The sequence below is a fragment of the Chanodichthys erythropterus genome, chromosome 1 (assembly GCF_024489055.1).
Source record: "Chanodichthys erythropterus isolate Z2021 chromosome 1, ASM2448905v1, whole genome shotgun sequence".
Lineage (NCBI taxonomy): Eukaryota > Metazoa > Chordata > Actinopteri > Cypriniformes > Xenocyprididae > Chanodichthys > Chanodichthys erythropterus.
In genome coordinates this window covers 8,230,477-8,251,187 of record NC_090221.1, presented here as the reverse complement: position 1 = coordinate 8,251,187, position 20,711 = coordinate 8,230,477, and the positions used below count along the sequence as shown (strand labels likewise).

General features: G+C 37.5%; 1 protein-coding gene across 2 annotated transcripts in view; it reads left to right on the top strand.

The window, feature by feature from the left end:
* The window catches only part of mbnl3 (muscleblind-like splicing regulator 3), a 52,073-nt gene that overhangs the window by 17,871 nt on the left and 13,491 nt on the right, over positions 1–20,711 (top strand). Inside the window, exons 3-6 of one of the 2 annotated variants that reach the window (XM_067386422.1) lie at positions 11,548–11,712; positions 11,812–12,012; positions 13,218–13,451; positions 18,690–18,840. In XM_067386422.1, coding sequence (XP_067242523.1) covers positions 11,548–11,712; positions 11,812–12,012; positions 13,218–13,451; positions 18,690–18,840 — 751 coding nt within the window. The remainder of the gene's footprint in view (positions 1–11,547; positions 11,713–11,811; positions 12,013–13,217; positions 13,452–18,689; positions 18,841–20,711) is intronic. The other variant, XM_067386433.1, reaches the window with a different exon arrangement.

Below are 20,711 nucleotides of genomic sequence, written 5' to 3'. Positions count from 1 at the left end.
CTAAACGAAAATATTGCCTCCAGCCCATCAGGACAATCTATTTTCATCAGCGGATCCACATATTAGCTAATATACATACTCTCGAGACATAGTATTATAGCAGATGTAAGGAAGAAACATCATTTTAAGTTTAATATCATATTATTATTATTGTAATAATACAATTACAATACATACCCCCCCCCCCCCCCCCCATACACATTCCTGTCCCACCCACTTTTTAAAACAAAGTTACGCCACTGGTTTCAGGTATGGTACTGTATGTAAAAAGTATACTTTATGATACACTGTTTAATAATACTTCTTGAATCTCTTGAATTGTCAATTTTTATTTTCATAGTGACTTTGCCGGAAAAAAAAAAAAACGTTTTCCACACACAAGACAAACCTTTGCTTGAGAAACCTCTATGCCAAAAATCTTGCAGAGAAAGATGTTCACATGCTCATGCTAATGTAATTTTATTTAGGTGCTTCAGAATTTTCTAGGTAATCCGACCAATACATCTTTTAAGTTGATAAGGATAAAAAAGAGCAAATTATCAGCAACCACTTAAGAACCACCCAGGACACCCTAGCAATGCCCTGGCAACCACTCACAGCACTAGTATGCCAGACACAGTATGCTGTGTAGTTGCTAAGGAGTTCTTCAGTTCAAAAAAGGTAAATAAATCTTGTACTTAATGGGTTAGTTCACCCAAAAATGAAAATTCTGTCATTTATTACTCACCCTCATGTCGTTCCACACCCGTAAGACCTTCGTTAATCTTTGTAACACAAATTAAGATATTTTAGTTGAAATCCGATGGCTCAGTGAGGCCTCCATAGGGAGCAATGACACTTCCTCTCTACTAAAGGTACTAAAGGTACTAAAAACATATTTAAATGAGTTCATGTGAGTACAGTGGTTCAATATTAATATTATAAAGTGACGAGAATATTTTTGGAGCGCCAAAAAAAACCGAAATAACGACTTATTTAGTGATGGCCGACAGTGAATCAGTGTATCGAATCATGATTCAGATCGCGTGTCAAACTGCCAACGGCTGAAATCACGTGACTGTGGCGCTTCGAACAGAAAATTCGACACACTTAATCATTTATGCTCCGATGCTTTCTGAAGCAGTGTTTTGAAATCGGCCATCACTAGATAAGTCATTATTTAGGTTTTTTTGGCGCTCCAAAAATATTCTCGTCGCTTGATAATATTAATATTGAACCACTGTACTCACATGAACCGATTTAAATATGTTTTTATTACCTTTATGGATCTTGAGAGAGGAAGTGTCATTGCTATGGAGGCCTCACGGAGCCATCGGATTTCAACTAAAATATCTTAATTTGTGTTAAAAAGATTAACAAAGGTCTTACGGGTGTGGAACGGCATGAGGGTGAGTAATAAATGACAGAATTTTCATTTTTGGGTGAACTAACCCTTTAATTGTGCAAGATCTCAGGTGTTGAGTGCAGCCCCCTTCAGTCATAATCATGACATTTTTTTATGTTAAAATAATTCCAGCATTTTTCTCCAGACCCAGTTTCATCCCCCCAGGACTCTCTCTCCTCTGTGCCCCTGCACACCTCCACATCTTTTCTAATTTATCGATATCCCCTAATGGCTGCTGTTGTGTCTTTTTTTTCCACTAGCCCCTGATGCACAATGTCTTGCTGTTCGTTGACCATTAATCTGGTTTGTTTTGCTTGAAAACGTATCAGAGAAGCATGAATTAGGCAGTCAGCTAGTCTATGTAAATGTGATTCAGTTATTGATGTAGCACTGGCGCTGGCACAGGCTTCTGTCTGAAAAACTAAATCAGCAGGTACTGTCACTGACTGCGTCTTATTCACATGAACATGAGTTAAAAAGTTATTTTTAGAAAATAGGACAACTAAATGGACACGGAGAGACACAGTTCCAGGAAGTACATTTAATGGGGACATTTGGAAAACAGGATTTACCTTGTACTTTTGCAATAAAAGAGTTAATTTACTATGTGAATATTAAAGTACTGATCAAAAGTGTAGGGAAGGTTATTTAATGTTTTTCAGTCTCTTATGCTCACCAAGGCTGCATATATTTGATTAAAAAATGCAGTAAAACAGTAATTCTGTGAAATAGGTATAAAAATAATCTTGTATTTGACATATATATATTGTGATTAAATAATAATAAGTAATTAATTATACCAAATATGAATAAAACAAGTAAGATACCATGTATCATATATATCATTGCATCTTGCTGTACATTTTTCTACAGGTGAAAAGTAGCACCACACCAAACTATGTTTCCATTCTGCCATTCTCTCCATCTCTCTCAGTTTAATGTGGAAGTGAGTGTCTCTGTGTTTGTGGTGTGACTGCATGGCTGTACGCTCGCTTCTCACAGTCATGTGATACAGGCCAGCTAAATATGTCAGGGGTGTTTTGGCACAAACAGAAAAGTACTACATTTGAAAGTGATACAGAAACCCTTAGTTTGTTTTAAAGTCCCCCTGTAGTCAATCATTTTATCCCATAAAACTCATATTTGATTACCATATGACATATTTAAACTTTTTTTTCTCTTAGTGAAAATAAGTTCTTCATGCCTTAAAATAGCTTGAATGTAACCTTTGCTTAATTTAGTATAGGCAGATCCATGAATATGCAGATTAGCCCCTCCTCTCAATCGCACAAGCTCGGAATACCTCATCCACCCAATTTTACTGTAGTAAATGCTACACAATGGCAAGTAGAAATACTGGTTTAATTCAGTCATATATGTTTGAACCAGTAACTGATTCAGAAGAAGAGGAAGAGTGAATTATACAGGCTCGTCTATAAGTTAAAGTATCAGAATGGTAATGCATTTTATGTATCGCACTCTACGTTGGACACATAACGGTAATTGATATGATTAGCCGTTGGCTTGACTACGTTATCAAACAGCTAATAATGTGTTGCTAGTGTTATACAAACCATGTTCCCTTTCACCATCTCAGTCAGACAGCTGCTTTCTGAAAATCAGTATCCTTACAAACACTTTGAACAACTCAGAACATCAGTGGAGAAAGTCATATGCATGATTCACCTGCTATATTGCTAAATGTACCCGATTTTTCATATCAACAGAAGAATATACCGGGATAACCTGGCTTCTCTTGAGACCCACTGCTTCATAGTTAATGATATGCTAAAGCCAGCCCACATACAAATGGGATTGGTTACAATGTATTTTTGACACAAAAAAGGATTATTAGGGTCCTTGTAAACGCATCTAATGTAAATGTCTTTATTGTCACTTTTGACCAGTTTAATGCAACCTTTCTGAATACAAGTATTAAAGACTCCCTGTGGTGAAAATCAAGTTTTTAATGTTCTTTATATGTCTGTGTGGTATTTTTAATATGCTTTAAAGGGTTAGTTCACCCAAAAATGAAAATTCTGTCATTTATTACTTACCCTCATGCCGTTTCACACCCGTAAGACCTTCGTTAATCTTCAGAACACAAATTAAGATATCTTAGCTGAAATCCGATGACTCCGTCAGGCCTCCATAGGGAGCAATGACACTTCCTCTCTCAAGATCCATAAAGGTACTAAATCATATTTAAATCGGTTCATGTGAGTTCAGTGGTTCAATATTAATATTATAAAGCGACGAGAATATTTGGAGCGCCAAAAAAAATAAAAATAACGACTTATTTAGTGATGGCCGATTTCAAAACACTGCTTCAGGAAGCATCGGAGCACAGATGAATCAGCGTATCAAATCAGCTGTTCGGAGCGCCAAAGTCAACACCATTGTTGAGTATTTCCTCCTTAAAACTGCAGTGAACCAAAGACAATCTTAAAAACGCGATTTGATCGCTTTCTAGATGTAATTTAATCACAGTTTAAATAATGGATTATTTTCATCCTACTAAGACAATGTGAAGTTGACCGTTTAGTCACTGGTATGATTTACTGTATAGACAAAGAACATCTGACTTTACATGAATTATTACATATCAGAAATCACTGGTCACTGATCAGGTATTATAATTAACACAGTTACTTACATGTTGTTGCATTACTGTCGAGATCATATCATAAACAACTGATTTACCAAAGAATCCATGGTGAAATGTACTGAATGCAAATAAATAAAGCTCAACTGAGACGTTGTTGAAAATAAATAACCATATTCCTAGCATTAGGATCCTTTGAAAGGTAATGTTATTTTTAGTTCTGTATCCTGATCCTCTTCTCTCCTCGTCATCTCACTAACATGCCAGTGGGCGTTAAAATTATTAACTAGAGGGGGACTTCAACTCTTACTGACCCCAATCTTTTGATCTGTTGAGTATGTCTACAAACATTACATTACGGACAGCAGTCAAGTTAAGAGTCTAATAAAAGCAAGTATTATTATACATGGAGTGGGTCCCCTTATGTGTTGAAATCACATGAGCAGTTAAAATACTACTCACTTAGTGATTACTCATGCATTGCTGTCCTGACAACTGCCATATTGTCCATCACAACATAAAGAAGTAGTGAGTTCACTTTTAAAGGGACAGTAGCAAAAACAGCCTGTTTAATTATAAGAAAGGTAAAAATTGTATTGAAAAATGAAATTATGTTTTTGGCACAGCACATGTTATCTAAGATTCTAGAGGAATACAGTCTGTTTAAGAATATGCTTTTTGAACAAGAGAAATCTGCATTATGAAAAGATTCAGCACTCAGATTTTAATTGAAGTTTATTGTGGTTTAATCAGATATGCAGTCTGCCTTTTTTCAACTGTACATTCTCTCCTTTATTTCCTCCCTCTCCTTTCTTCCTGTCTGGCCAATCAGTAGTTAGGAGACAGCATGAGGCAAAACTTACTCTCGGTTGCCGGGTGTGTTACCATGACGACGCAGAGGAGATCCCTGACCTAGTCCATCCTACATGACATGACTTACAGCTTTTCATCTCTGCCGTTTCTCTTCTCATGGGGACACTGTCAGAGCCCTCAGCTCATTTCCCGCATCTCTCTGTGGTGACGACCTGTGTTTTCTGTATCACTGTGTTCTATTGAAATGAGCGGCGTGTTCTCACTGTCTTCCAAAATGTTAAAGCTTGGCTGTGAGGCTGGTTCTCATGTGTGCTTTGGCAGGATCACCTGTCTGCTCCTTTGAGACGGTCTGCTCATTAACCACACACTCCCACAATACACGCTGCTGATGCAATTGCTCTCAATGTCAGTGTGTGTCAAAGAGACATACAAGTGTCAGGGCACACAGTTAACAATGTTACACACATCTGTGACTGTGTACATCCTTGCATGGGAGTGTCTTGCCTGTGATGGTTTTATGGAGAAGAATTGAAGGAGGGTGTCATTAGGTATCGTATCAGGCTCAGACGGCACGCCCACCGACCGTCCCATTAACCTCAAAATCAGAGCGTTCATAGACCGCCTGATGCATATTACACACAAAAGCAGTGGTGTAAAGTATTTGAGGAAATGTAATTAGTTCCTGTATTTAAGTATCTTTTTGGCTACTTTGTAGTTTGACTAAGTATCAAAAGCAATGTTCACACTGCGAGTCTTAAAGGGTTAGTTCACCCAAAAATGAAAATTCTGTCATTTATTACTCACCCTCATGCCGTTCCACACCCGTAAGACCTTCGTTAATCTTCAGAACACAAATTAAGATATTTTAGTTGAAATCCGATGGCTCCGTGAGGCCTCCATAGGGAGCTATGACATTTCCTCTCTCATGATCCATAAAGGTACTAAAAACATATTTAAATCAGTTCATGTGAGTTCAGTGGTTCAATATTAATATTATAAAGCGAAAAGAATATTTTTGGAGCGCCAAAAAAACAAAATAACGACTTATTTAGTGATGTCCGATTTCAAAACACTGCTTCATGAAGCATCGGAGCACAAATGAATCAGTGTATCGAATCATGATTCAGATCGCGTGTCAAATTGCCAATGGCTGAAATCATGTGACTTTGAACAGATACACAGATTCACAATGCTCCGATGCTTCCTGAAGCAGTGTTTTGAAATCGTCCATCACTAAATAAGTCGTTATTTAGTTTTTTTGGCGCTCCAAAAATATTCTCGTCGCTTTATAATATTAATATTGAACCACTGTACTCACATGAACTGATTTAAATATGTTTTTAGTACCTTTATGGATCTTGAGAGAGGAAGTGTCCATTGCTCCCTATGGAGGCCTCAAGAAGATATATCACAAATATCTTAATTTGTGTTCTGAAGATTAACGAAGGTCTTACGGGTGTGGAATGACATGAGGGTGAGTAATAATTGACAGAATTTTCATTTTTTGGGTGAACTAACCCTTTAATGCTCAACTCCGATTTTTGCTCAGATCTAATTTTTTTTGTTCACATTGTGGTTTTATATGTGGCCAATATCAGATTTCCAGTGTGAACAGATTCTGAACTGACTTGCATGCGCAAAAGAACGATACAAATGGGGTTGCCAGGTTTTTACCACAAAGTCCACTCAATTGCTTCTCAAAACTAGTCCAAAACTAGCTCAGTGGAGTATCCTGGTAAAAATCGCATTCCGGGGGTTAAATATCACGTTAGTGTGATTGCTTTAACCCTTGGAGTAGCAAAACAACCCGCGGCAACAGTGAAAAAGTAACCCAATTCTGTGGGAAAATCACAGACTTGGCAACACACACAGTGCACTGTCATATAGAAGTAAACACGGAGGGCAATAAAGTAAGCGTTACGTGTTTATTTATAGTGTGATCTGCCGCAGAGACCAGCGAAATTATGCGCAGGCTATATGAAAAATATAGACAATGATGTGACAAAATAGAGCAGAGTTTTGAAACTTTTATGATACGAGCACTCACGTTTTAATACGTTGTATTATAGAGCTGTCTCTGTTATACTTACAAGTTCTGACACATCACTGCCCTTCTGACTGACTACCATTCACAACTGTCTTGATAACGTTGGGTATGTAAAATCTTTCAATAGACTCCCATGAGTGCAGAATCGTGATGAATGTTGATCTCAAGTGATGTAAAAATCGCATGAATTCTGATATGACTGCGGTCGCATTACAAAACATCTGTATCGGATTTAGCACCACAAGTGGCACAAATCGGAATTGAATAAATGTATTTCTGCCCACTGTATATTAATACCTGTATACTCTGTTTAGTATAAATTTAGGTTGTTTAAATAATTATTTAATAACATTGTTTGTGTATTGAAAATATTGAAATATTTAGGCATTACTTTTGACTTTGAAGTGAAGTTAAATAATACCACACAGTGCGAACCCGGTGCATAACATACCGCCACACTGGTCATGGTGAGATTTCAGGTGTGTGTGATTTTCAGGATGATGCAGGGAGACCGATGGTAAACATTGCTTGTTGTCATGTACTTTAACACACTGTCACTGGGTTTGCAGTGAATGTAATCTTTATTTATAGAGAAACGCTCCAACTCTGATTATGTTGAGCTCACTTCTTTTACAAGCAAGCCAAGGGCACTGCTCTTAGCCAGAACAGGATGTGATGTGGATATGGCTTTATGCCGCCTGACTATGTGTGACTAGGTGTCATATGGAGCTGCATGTGTGGGAGTTGCATTGAATGATGCAGCAGTTGGATGGTGGAACATCTCCAAGTCCTCAACAGTACACATTGATCACGCTGTCCCTGCACACTGACACTCCAGACTCCCACTTTCATCTCTATTAAGTGCACCGGATCACACTGGCCAGCAAAGAGACACCCCCACACTCACTCACTTCAAATTTTGTTAGGACTTCATCGCTGTTAAAAGCTGCCCAGAGGCTACCGAAGACACAGACAAGTGTTTAAATTGCTGTATGTGGTGGACAGTTGTCCATCTTGTTCATATGGAGTGACGCTTTGACATTGTGTCTGAACTGTTAGCGTTGCACAGATACCATCTGCATTCATTCTTTCCACAAATTTAATTTGAATTCCATCAGGGTTGCATCGGGATTCCATTCAGATTCCATCCTGTTAGAACTGCGTGTTCCATGCTAAGAAGCTCAATTCGGTTTTTGAGCCCAACAGCCCATTTAAATCTGTGATGACTTTAGTAAAAATTGAGTCTCTTAAAAATCTAAGTTTTTGCAGCAAATCAAGTCATTGTTGCCTTTGCATGCCTGTTGACGAAGATTGTTATAACTCATTTTTGCAGATGATGTCTATAAAGAGCAACATGAAGCATTAAGATGTATTTTAACTCTTCCTCCCTCACAGATCTGAATGCATTAAAGGAAGACATTCAGTGCACCCAATCATGCTTTTTTAAGCATTGAAGATTTGGTGTAGAGGTTTTCTTTTAGAATAAAATGTCTGCATGACATTAGAATAAAAAATTTTCATAGACTGTTTGCTTTCTTTAATACACATTCTATGGTAAATGAAATAAATATTTTGCCATTATTTATTCACCAAACAATCCAAGCGGGCACAGTTGGTTTTCTTTCTTTTGTAAACACAAAAGGAGATGTTTGACAGTCCAATCTGCTCTTTTCTATGCAATTACAGTGAAAGACTTGGTCTGTCAAGCTCTAAAATGAATTATGCCATATAAGTAGTCTACATAACGTATTACTCAAAGTCTTTTGAACCCATATGAAAGCTTTGTGCGCAACATGACCAAAAAGTCTAAAGTCTAAATCTAAATATTGTTGATGTCATGGTCACCATTCATTTTCATTGTGTGTAAAAGAGCGACAGACATTCCTTTATATCAAGTCTTTGGTGTTCTGCAGAAGAAAGAAAATCATTATGAGTAACATAAGGGTGAATAAATGATGACAGAATTTTCATTTCTGGATGTACTATCCCTTTAAAAAAGAATGATTAATTTGTCAAAAACATTTGTGTTTGTAATATTTCATCAAATTGTATATCTCGCTTCCCTTAAACGATTTATTTAATTGAAAAAAAGAAAGAAAAAGAAACTAGATTAAAGGTGCCATCGAACGTTTTTTTACAAGATGTAATATAAGTCTAAGGTGTCCCCTGAACGTGTCTGTGAAGTTTCAGCTCAAAATACCCCATAGATTTTTTTTTTTTTTTTTTTTTTATCATTATATGAGCCAATTTATGCTGTGCGGCCCCTTTAAATGCTGACGCTCCCCGCCCATGGAGCTCGCGCTTGCCTAAACAAAGTTCACACAGCTAACATAACCCTCAAATGGATCTTTACAAAGTGTTCGTCATGCACGTGGCATGCATGCGTCGGATTATGTGAGTATTGTATACTGTTATATTGTTTACATCTGATTCTGAATGAATTTGAGGCTGTGCTCCGTGGCTAACGGCTAATGCTACACTGTTGGAGAGATTTATAAAGAATGAAGTTGTGCTTATGAATTATACAGACTGCAAGTGTTTAAAAATGAAAATAGCAACGGCTCTTGTCTCCGTGAATACAGTAAGAAACGATGGTAACTTTAACCACATTTAACAGTACATTAGCAAAACATGGTAACGAAACATTTAGAAAGACAATTTACAAATATCACAAAAAATATCATGTTATCATGGATCATGTCAGTTATTATCGCTCCATCTGCCATTTTTCGCTATTGTCCTTGCTTGCTTACCTAGTCTGTTGATTCACCTGTGCAGATCCAGACGTTAAATACTGGCTGCCCTTGTGTAATCCCTTTCATAATGTTGGGAACATGGGCTGGCATATGCAAATATTGGGGGCGTACACCCCGACTGTTACGTAACAGTCAGTGTTATGTTGAGATCCGCCTGTTCTTCGGAGGTCTTTTAAACAAATGAGATTTATATAAGGAGGAGTAAACAATGGAGTTTGAGACTCACTGTATGTCATTTCCATGTACTGAACTCTTGTTATTCAACTATGCCGAGGTAAATTCAATTTTTCATTCAAGGTTACCTTTAACATTAAAAGGGGTAGTTCACCCAAAAATGGAAATTTTGTTATCATTTACTCACTCTCATGACATTCCTATCCCATAAGACTTTGGTTAATCTTCGAAGCACAAACTAACATATCATATATCTAAAGCAATCTTATCTCTTCAAAAGACTCGATTCCTTACGTCTTTATGAACTTTTTGGATATTATAAGTTTTGGTTACCTGAAATTTCAGTGGAGGGACAGAAGGTTTCATTAAAAATATCTTAAAGGGTTAGTTCACCAAAAATGAAAATTCTGTCATTAATAACTCATCCTCATGTCGTTCCACACCCAGAAGACTTTCGTTTATCTTCGAACACAAAAGAAGATCTTTTTTATGAAATCTTAGAGCTTTCCGTCCCTCCATAGACTGCTACGCAACTACCGCTTTGAAAAAGTTAATAAAGAGATCGTAAAACAAATCCATATGAATTGAGTGGTTTAGTCCAAATTTTCTAAAGAGACATGATCGCTTTATATGAAATGTAATTTAGGCTTTTATTCACATATAAACATTGATCAGTGAACATAAACAGAAGCTCAACCGAATCTGAAACCTGAAATGGGGCCACAGTGTTAGCCGCATAGCTGTCTATGGAGGCACAGAAAGCTCTCAGATTTCATCGAAAAGATCTTTATTTGTGTTCTGAAGGCGATTGAAAGTCTTACGGGTTTGGAATGACATGAGGGTGATTATTAATTAATGACAGAATTTTAATTTTTGGGTGAACTAACCCTTTAAGTTTTAGGTCTTGATTAGTCGATAATTGTTACCAATCCCTAGATTTAACATGCAATTATCAATTTTGTGCCATACATAACAGGTGATCCCTGCTCCATTTCTCTATCCCCCAAGAGCTCCATAACCGGAAAAGGGTAGAAAATTGAACAAAAGAAATTTAAATGAAAGGAATTGGAGAAGGTTTTTCCATAGACAGAGTGTTTAACTGTCAGACTGATGGAACGACATGTTTCCCTACTGGGTTATTACAGTTCCTTACACAGTGCAGAACAAATGGCATTGCTCCATGGGTTCATCGAGTTTGTCTCCCAGTTAATCGACCAAGCTCATGAACGTTTGGTGTGTGTGTTTGACCGTGTCTGCTGCTCGACGATCAACATGTTGCTTGGACAGCTGGGTGATAAGCTTCACGCTATACGTCCGATCCATATGTAGTACGAGTGCGTGCAACAGCCACAAGGGCTATATAATCTGTCAGCCGCACAGACGGGCAGATTGTTGATGCAAACAGACAGACAGAAAGGGAAGGCTGTCACTGTCAATTCATTTGGAAGTAGTGAAATTCTTTTTCCGTACATGTCCCACTGCTGTCATTTTGCTGTTTCCTCTGATCGTTTGATATTCAGACCTTTCAGCACTCCTGAGATTATGCTGTTTTCTTTTCATTTGATGGGGTTTTGGATGTTTCTATTGTAGTGGAAAGTTGGAATCGGCACTGTCAAATATCTAGGGATTCCCGTTTAATTTATCCTCTCAATCACGGAGCCCTTATCTTCCTGTCACGCAGTCTTGGATCTTTTAGTAGCTGAGATTCAGTGCAATTCATCTCTCTGTCTCTCTCTCTCTCTGTGTCTCCCTCTTCAACCCCTCTAAGGGACGCTGTACACGTGATAACTGTAAGTACCTGCATCCTCCACCTCATCTCAAGACCCAGCTGGAGATAAACGGCAGGAACAACCTGATCCAGCAGAAGACCGCAGCCGCCATGCTGGCCCAGCAGATGCAGTTCATGCTGCCTGGAGCTCAGCTGCAGCCCATCGTGAGATCAGATTTTCATAACCAATAACGTCACAATCATTTCTGTCGGCTTGAAAACATTGGTTTATTATCCCTTGTTGTCTTTGTGTTTCCTCTCCAGACCTCTTTCCCAGTTACGCCTTCCTTGGCCAACAGTCAGAGCATGGCTTTCAGCCCATACCTGAGCCACATGAGCCCGGGCATCAGTCTCATGCCCGAGCTTCTGCCCAGCGCCCCCGTGCTGGTCCCGGGGAGCCCCACCGGCATGGCCATGGGCAATGGAAATTCAACGCAGAAACATGTTCGCACAGACAAACTTGAGGTGTTAAACAGTGAACAACTTGCTGTTGTTGTTAGTGGTCTAATAATATCACTATAACTGTTGCTAAACACATACTTAAGCATGTAACTCGTTCCACACCGTTTGTGCTGCTGACATGAAATATATCTCAAATTGCATGCTGTCCCTTTTCCAAAGCCATCACACTTTTCCAAAGCGATATAACAAGCAAAAAAAATCTCATAGACTTGCATTGAATGAGTCAAAATTACAGGCCAGAATGTGATAGAGACTTAGGACTGGGTGACCAGTAAGCAAGCGCCTATCAACCAGACAATACACCCTAGCAACCGCATAGCAACATAATCTATCAACCTAATAGAATGATAGAACTGATTTTTTACAGTAAAAACGTATAAACCTTTCAAGACAGACTATATATATATATATATATATATATATATATATATATATATATATATATATATATATATATATATGTATATATATATATATATATATATATATATATATGTATATATGTATTTATTAGTGCTGTCAAATCGATTAATCACAATTAATCACATCTAACAAAAGTTTGTTTTCATAAAATATGTGTGTGTATATTTAACAACACTTTGTTTTATTAAAAACATTGTTTTTACTATAAAACATTTTTTTTATTGTGTATATATGTCACACAGCCACACACGTAATATATATATATATATATATATATATATATATATATATATATATATATATATATATAGATATATAGATATAGATATATAGATATAGATATATATATATATGCACATATTTTGCAATATGTTTCTTTACATAAAATTAACAGCTAAAATGTTTTTTGTTTTTTTTGTCCATTTTTAATTTGGTTGTCATTTGCAATGCTTCATGGGGTTGTAGTTTACTTCTTTCCCTCAATAAATCTGTTGTGTGCACCGTTTGTAATATTCTGATTTATCTCATAGCTGGTTGGTTTGGTTCATGGTTTATAACTGTTTAACAAAGACATTTTTTAAAATCGCTATGGGAAAAATGAATGGAAAAAATACTTCCGGATCCAGTGTCACTGAAAAAGTGTGTGGGCACTCTATAGCAACACCCTGGCAACCACTCACAACACAGAGTTGGACAAGGGCCACTCACATTAAAATGACTGTAACTAAGGTTGATTTTAAGCATGTCTAATAGGTGATAGTAAATCTCTGCTGTCCTGCTCCCAGGTGTGTCGAGAATTCCAGCGGGGAAACTGCACGCGTGGGGAGAACGACTGCCGCTACGCCCACCCAATGGAAGCCGCTATGGTGGATGGCAGTGAGAACTCCGTCATAGTTTGCATGGATTACATCAAGGGCCGCTGCACCCGAGACAAATGCAAGTACTTTCACCCTCCAGCTCACTTACAAGCCCGGATAAAGGCGGCGCAGCACCAAGCCAGCCAGAATGCTGCTGCCATGGTGAGTTACTGAGACGATCCCATTACAATGACATCACAATCACTAATTCTCATAATTATGACAATTACACATCACTTATACTGTACAGAAGATGGTGTTCTGTGTAAAAATACCATCAGTAAAGATAATATGGTAACAATATGAAGTAGTAGACATATTGATAATTAGGCTAAACATCATTTAATGCACTATTGATTTAAACTTTTTAAGCAAGTGAAGACCTTGATGAATGAAAGTGCTTTATTTTATCCATCCATCTGAATAATATAAAGCATCAATTTTACAATAATTTGTGAATAAATTTCCCTTGGGGGATAAATAAAGTTAGTCTAATCTAATAAAGTTGTTATTTCATAAATGTAAAGTCATTGTTATTTATTGAATGGGCTACATATTTAAATAAATTCTGAATATTTAATCAAAAGTAGCTTGTTATAGCATAAATCAAAAAGATTTTAATATAAAAATGTATTAATGAATGAACATAACATTCATGATTACCATTCATTATTCAATGATATTATATCATACAATTTTTTTTTGTTTTTCAAACTCATAAGTCTCAGACCACAATGCACTGTTTATTTGTGGCCATTTTATGTTGTAATTTAGCAAGTTACGTCATCATTTAGCACCATTTTGGTGGAAAAGGAGGTATCGTTGCATTCTTTTTGTAATACAAGGCAATTCATTTATCACATCTTATACTGGGCAATTTTAGTATGCAAATAGCCATTTTAGCATCCGATTGTATCCAAGGCAACTTTCACTACATGTTACAGGGACAGCCTCACTGGGGTAACCTGGAGTTAAGTGACCAGCAACCTTAGTTTTGGCCAGAACGCCATTTTCAATAAGCTCTACTAGTGTCAGATGAAGGTGTGTGTATTTATAACTCACTTTCCACACACCTTCAATGTGAGGTTCAGGAGTGTATTAAATAATTCAGATCCCCCACAGGAGGGGGAGTGTGTGTGTGTGTGTGTGTGTGTGTGTGTGTGTGTGTGTGTGTGTGTGTGTGTGTGTGTGTGTGTGTGTGTGTGTGTGTGTGTGTGTGTGTGTGTCTGTAGGCGAGCTCTTTGTCTCTTGTGTGATGTATGAAGACCAGGGCTCCATGATCGCTAGCAAACAGTGTCTGCAGTGCAGGTGCAGGAGAGAAAAATGATAAGAAGGAAAAAAACAAGCAATTCATTCCCACAGAAACCTCCACTAGTTAGCAGCCTTTCAGCCGAGAGTGTACTGCAGCCAATTTCCCTTTAATAATGTCATCTTTATCCCACTCCTCCCAAGTCTTATCATGTAACATTTTTACAGAGGTTTATTTACAGTGCACAGATGTGGGAACCTTATCCAGATATCCTCCCCTGCTTCTTGCAGTCACCTGATTTGCCTTAGGCTTTATTGTATGTTGGCTTTATTTGACTCCCTCTCGGTTCATGCTGTCATTCTTTTTGAACACTGCTTGATTGTCTTTACATCCTCACAGCTCTCTTTGTTGTCCTACAAGCTTATTACCCAGCTCTCTCTCTCTAACCTCAGCTGCATCTGTTCCTTCACGGCTCATTCTCTTGTCTTGTGTTTATGTCCACTGTCGTTGATTGGTTTGTCATCGTCATGTGGTCACTGCTCGCATACCCAGCCCCCAGCGCATCCTCTGAAGCGCAGCCTGCAGCCAACTTTCAACCTGGTACTTTAATTTTTCACCTATTTTTGTGTCTTTTCTTTGCTAATTTGTTCATTTCTAATTCCTCATTTGCATTTAGTCTGTGTTTTTGATGAACATGTTAATGCTGCAGGAAACTAGCCACAACCTCTGTGTAAACTAATCAGTTAGAAGTGAAGTGAAACTGAATAAATATATGCAGAGATTATTTTTTATACTTCTGGGTTCTAGAAGTATATTTCTCATTAATTTTCTCCACAGGCAGTTCAGAAAATTGAAACTTTAAACCAAACCAACTAGCTCAGAGCGGAATCACAAGTTCGCATCATTTTATTCAAATTTGAAAATCTGAAAAAAATAATGTATTTTACATCTTTTATAAGGATACAAATTATATATCAGTAACATATTGGCTGTTGTTAGGGGTGTAAGCGTACAAAAACATGGCGGTTTGGTACGTACCTCAGTACTGAAGTCATGGTTCGGTACGGATTCGGTACATCAGGGGGGAGAAAACTGAACATAAAATTGCTTCTTTTTTCTTCTTTTTTATTAAACAGTGGTTTATTGAACAAATGACTTGCACATTACTATAATATTAAAGGTTACAATTAACAATAGAGCCCAAACTATTAAATTCCGTTGCTATTTATTTTTAGATATAATAATCAACACTCAAATAAAACTTTTAAATCTAATTATAAAATTTTTTTTTTTTAAATTATTTTTCTACTTCAATGCATTTTTTAAATCTAATCATTTTTTACTGTGAGTTACTGTCATAACTTGTTTTTATGAAAAATTGATTTAAAAATATTAAATAATCAAGACAGTTAAAGTAAATATATCAAATATATAAGCTAATGTCGTACATATATATATTGAAATGCTCCCACCTAGAGTTAATTTCTCTGGTGAACTAAAATGCTGTGGACACTAAATGACTTGCCTAAGGTAAATGTAATGCTACGTCAGATATGTTTTATTAATGTCTTTCCGCGGTTGATACACTGGTTGAGAGATTACACGTAATAATATCGATGCCTCTGTCTCATTTCCAAGGCTGCGTCTTCCGGAGATCGTATTTGTCAGCCACGTACTTCATTGAGTCTGATTTTTAAAGGGACAGTTGTTCCAAATCTGTATAAATGTCTTTGTTCTGCTGAACACAAAGGAAGATATTTTGAAGAAAGTTTGTAACCAGGCGGCTTTGGGGCACCATTGACTTCCAATGGTGGGGCAATGGTGCCCCAGAACTGTTCAGTTTCTCACATTCTTCAAAATATCTTCCTTTGTATTCAACAGAACAAAGAAATTTATGCAGGTTTGGAGCAACCTGAGGGTTAGTAAATGATGACAGAATTTTTATTTTTGGGTGAACTATCCCTTTAAGTAAACTGACCACTACATTCCAAAGTCATACAGAAATTACAACTATGTAAGTTTCACTAGAAATAACGGTCAATTTTATAATGGCTAGTTTTCTGAAATAAGACATCCTTTATGACGTATGCGGCCGACAAATGCGACAGCCTTCGAAATGAGACAGCCTGCGCATCGATCACCTATTCTTCTTCTGCGCTTTTTCCCGTTATGGCGGTTAGCAAACAATGTTGCATTACCGTGCGCCCCCTTCTGGATTGATATCTAGCTAGAATTTTTTTTTTTTTCAGTTCTCATTTCCATTGAAACAACATCTTCTGATTGGTGAATCTCACACAGGAGTGTAGGTAGAGTGCAATAATTGATCTGTAATCAATTCAGCAGTTAAGCAGTTGTTTTCAGTGACGTTTAAATCATATGGTATGGTAACTCATACCCAGAATTTTTCCTCTGCATTTAACCCATCCAGTTAGTGCACACACATTAGGGGTAGCGAGTAGTGAACACACACACACTACAAACCGTTGACGCACACCCAGAGCAGTGGGCATCCATTTTGCTGTGGCGATTGTGAGCGATTGTGTGCAATCATTTCTTGCCGGTATTGAGAATCAAACCCGCAACCATCAGGTTACCAGTCTGACTCTCTAACCATTAGGCCACGACTGCACCAGAAGAAGGGAGACGAGAATTCTACCACTGAACCACCAATGCAATATACAAATGATGCTTGTATATTTGTGTTAAAAATATGGAGATTTGGATTGATATTTTTATTTTGTGAGCCTGACTGTTGAGTGCTTCACAGTACAGCACATTATTATTGAGTTACTTGGGATAGAGTTCACATGTAAATCATAAGGCCAGACTGCTCCCCCATCATCCCTCTGTTTGCGAATCACAGATATCCTCTTTCCTGTTGACCTTGCTCTTATCACCTTGCATATCAGTCTTCAGACAGAATTACACAGTGGAAGACAGTCATACATCCTCCTCACTATGCCTTCTTCTGAACTGAGCATTCCCTGTTTAATTATCAGAAGCAGATAACGATGCCTCACCTCAGTTTCTGTTTCTGATTTCACTCCTCCTCATGCACGGCCACATGCTGCTAACGCCCCTTATAGAGAAATAGAGACGGAACCCAGACATTTCCCAGAGATGGAGGAACAGTATAACATGAATAAAAAAAGCTTCAGCTTGTGTCGAAACTACAGTCAGCAAGATTATAGTCAAATTTGGTCACTTGCATTTATTTTGATAGAATCAGAGTTTATGAGTAAACAAGCTGAGGAAATGTCTACATCTTTTTTGTTTTAGATTCAGACCTTAATTTTTTTAATTATTGAAAATACATCTTAAAACAATTAAATTATTTTAAAATGCTTTTAAATAGTCCTAGTCACATAATTATTACAGGCTGCATTTATTTGATTAAAAAAACCAGTAATATTGTGAGATATTATTAGAATTTATATAACTGTTTTCAAATTTAATATCTTTTCAAATGTCATTTATTCGTGTGATGGTAAAGCTGAATTTTCTGCATCATTACTCCAGTCTTCAGTGTCACATGATCCTTCAGAATTCATTTGAATATGTTGATTTGGTGCGCAAGAAACATTTCTTATTATTATCTGTGCTGAAATGCTTAATATTACTGATTAATTATTTTTTTTTTTTATATATATACATTTAAAAAAAAATATATATATATACAGCTATGGAAAAAATTAAGAGACCACTTCAAGTTCAGAAATCAATGTTAAGTGGTCTCTTATTTTTTTCCATAGCTGTATATATATATATATATATTTTTTTTTTTTTTTTCTTTTTTTTTTCAGGATTTATTCATTAAAAGAAAGTTAAAAAACCTTGCTGACCCCAAACTTTCAAACAGTGGTATATATGCATGATAAAATATAATGCAATAATATCAAAATATTTCTGTTGCATCCTAAAAGAAATAATCAAATACATGTCCCATTTCTCTCTTTAATTTATGACATGGTTTGCAACACTTAGAATGATGAATACACAATATGTCATACATGGACATGAACACACACTGTAGAAAGATTTCTGTGGCTCAATATCATGGCTGTCTCTGACCTCTCCCTCCACCCACCATCTTTCTTTTTCTTTCTTTTTGTTTTTCTCCTCTTTCTTCTTTGTCATCCTGATCACTTCAGGCACTGCCACCAGGAGCCATGCAACAGCTACCAAAGAGACCGACCCTGGAGAAGACTAACGGCGCGGCTGCCGTCTTCAACCCCAGCATGTTCCACTACCAGCAGGCTTTGGCCAGCATGCAGCTGCAGCAGCCAGCGTTCATTCCCACAGGTGAGCTCACACAGACAAATGACTCCCCCCTGAGCTGCTCTCTAATATCACTGTATTCCTGTAATAGTTTGGCTTGCATACATACAGCACTTTAAAGACAAAGTGCCCGGCTAGATGAGGACTTGAGCACTTTTTCTGCTTGCCATCTCTCTCCCTGTAAGCCCACTTGCTCTCTTTATCTCGTAGTAGTCCACCCTATACACATATGTCATGCTAACTAGTACCATGATGCATACAGTCCTGCGTTGTCTCCTCATGCATTAGCCACTCTTGTTCTGATGCTGCACTGCACAATGTTCACTGTTCTCACAAGAAAAACTAGATTGTATTTTGCCTAAATGACTGTAGCGGCAACCCTTCAGCCTTATAAAAACGCTCTGAGAGGATAGTTACAGTAGGTTTGCCACCCAGCAGAGAGTTTTAATGACCCAGTAATATCAAATTGGAATCGTGTGGCTTTTGTTCCAATCTATAAAGCGCTGCCACGATGACGTATGTTTTTTTTAAAGGCCAACCCAGAAGTTAGCATCACCCTGATTCACTCGATAAAAACCCAAAAGGATTTTTCCTTTGGCTTTTGGATTATTGCCAAAAAAAAGCTCTTTGACCAAACAAACGTTTGATTCTTATATAGTTTGTTCTTTATGATAATTCAGCGTCAGGCTGGGCGATATATCGAATGCTTTTGTCACTCGCATTTCGTCAGTAAAGCCGGTTCCCTGATTACCGCTAAATCACCATCACCTGCTTTCAAATGGAGCGGCATTTAATAGACAGAGCCGTAGTTCACCGACAAACCACGCAATATCGCATTCATTATCGAAGGTGATACATCTGCGATATGAACGCGATATTGCGTGGCTTGTCAGTGAACTACGGCTCTGTCTATTAAATGCCGCTGCATTTGAAAGCAGGTGATGGTGATTTAGCGGCAATCAGGGAACCGGCTTTACTGACAAAATGCGCGTGACAAAAGCATTCGATATATCGCCCAGCCCTAATTCAGCTTCACTTTTAATTAAGCTTCTAACAGCTTATCTAGTCTTTACATAAAAACAAATTCCCTGAAAATTTGAGTTAGAGTAGTTGAAAGATCGCGATTATCAACATAATATGGCTGTAAAAGCTGACTAGTGCGTAGATGAGTTTACCTGTTCGGCTGATGATGTTTAATGTCCCTATCCTCTGTAGTTCCATTTAGACACTTGTTAGCAAACGCCTTTTTCAAGACAAATAAAAGCTTTTAAAACATCACAATTGAGTATTACTGATGAAACCATTTCATGAGGTCTTTGTAGACAACATGAAATCAAAATGGGCCATTTTACCTTTCTTAATGAGTGTTTTATGCTAGAATATCCATTGCATGTTATTTTAAAGCAAGAAAATAGGTTTATCTACATGAAAAATGGCTTTTATCTTCATATGTATCATAGCCTAATATACTTTACACCTTCCTGATTGAATCAAATCCTTATGGATGAAATGAAGCCCCATTCTAGATTTTCTGTTTAACTCCAATATACAGCACATTTTAAAAGGTAAATGGCTGTGAAAGCTGTTGCATGTTGTTTTTAATATTAAACAACAATCAAGCCGAACTTGTTAGCACTCAGGGCTACTCAGCCGACGAGACATAAAAGAGTATTGACACAACAACGGATTGGCATCCAGGTTAAGATCCCCCTCCTGATGAGGACCTTTTTTGCCAGCGTGATTCATTTCCTCTTGGTTTCACCCTGCTTTGTGTCCATGTCTCCATCTCGCCACCATGTCGCCCATAATGATGGTCATCGCTCTTTCGCTGTGTGTCACTAACTCTAAAGTTGTTTTGTCTTGTTCTCATGCTGCTTTCACTCCCCCTTCTCCCC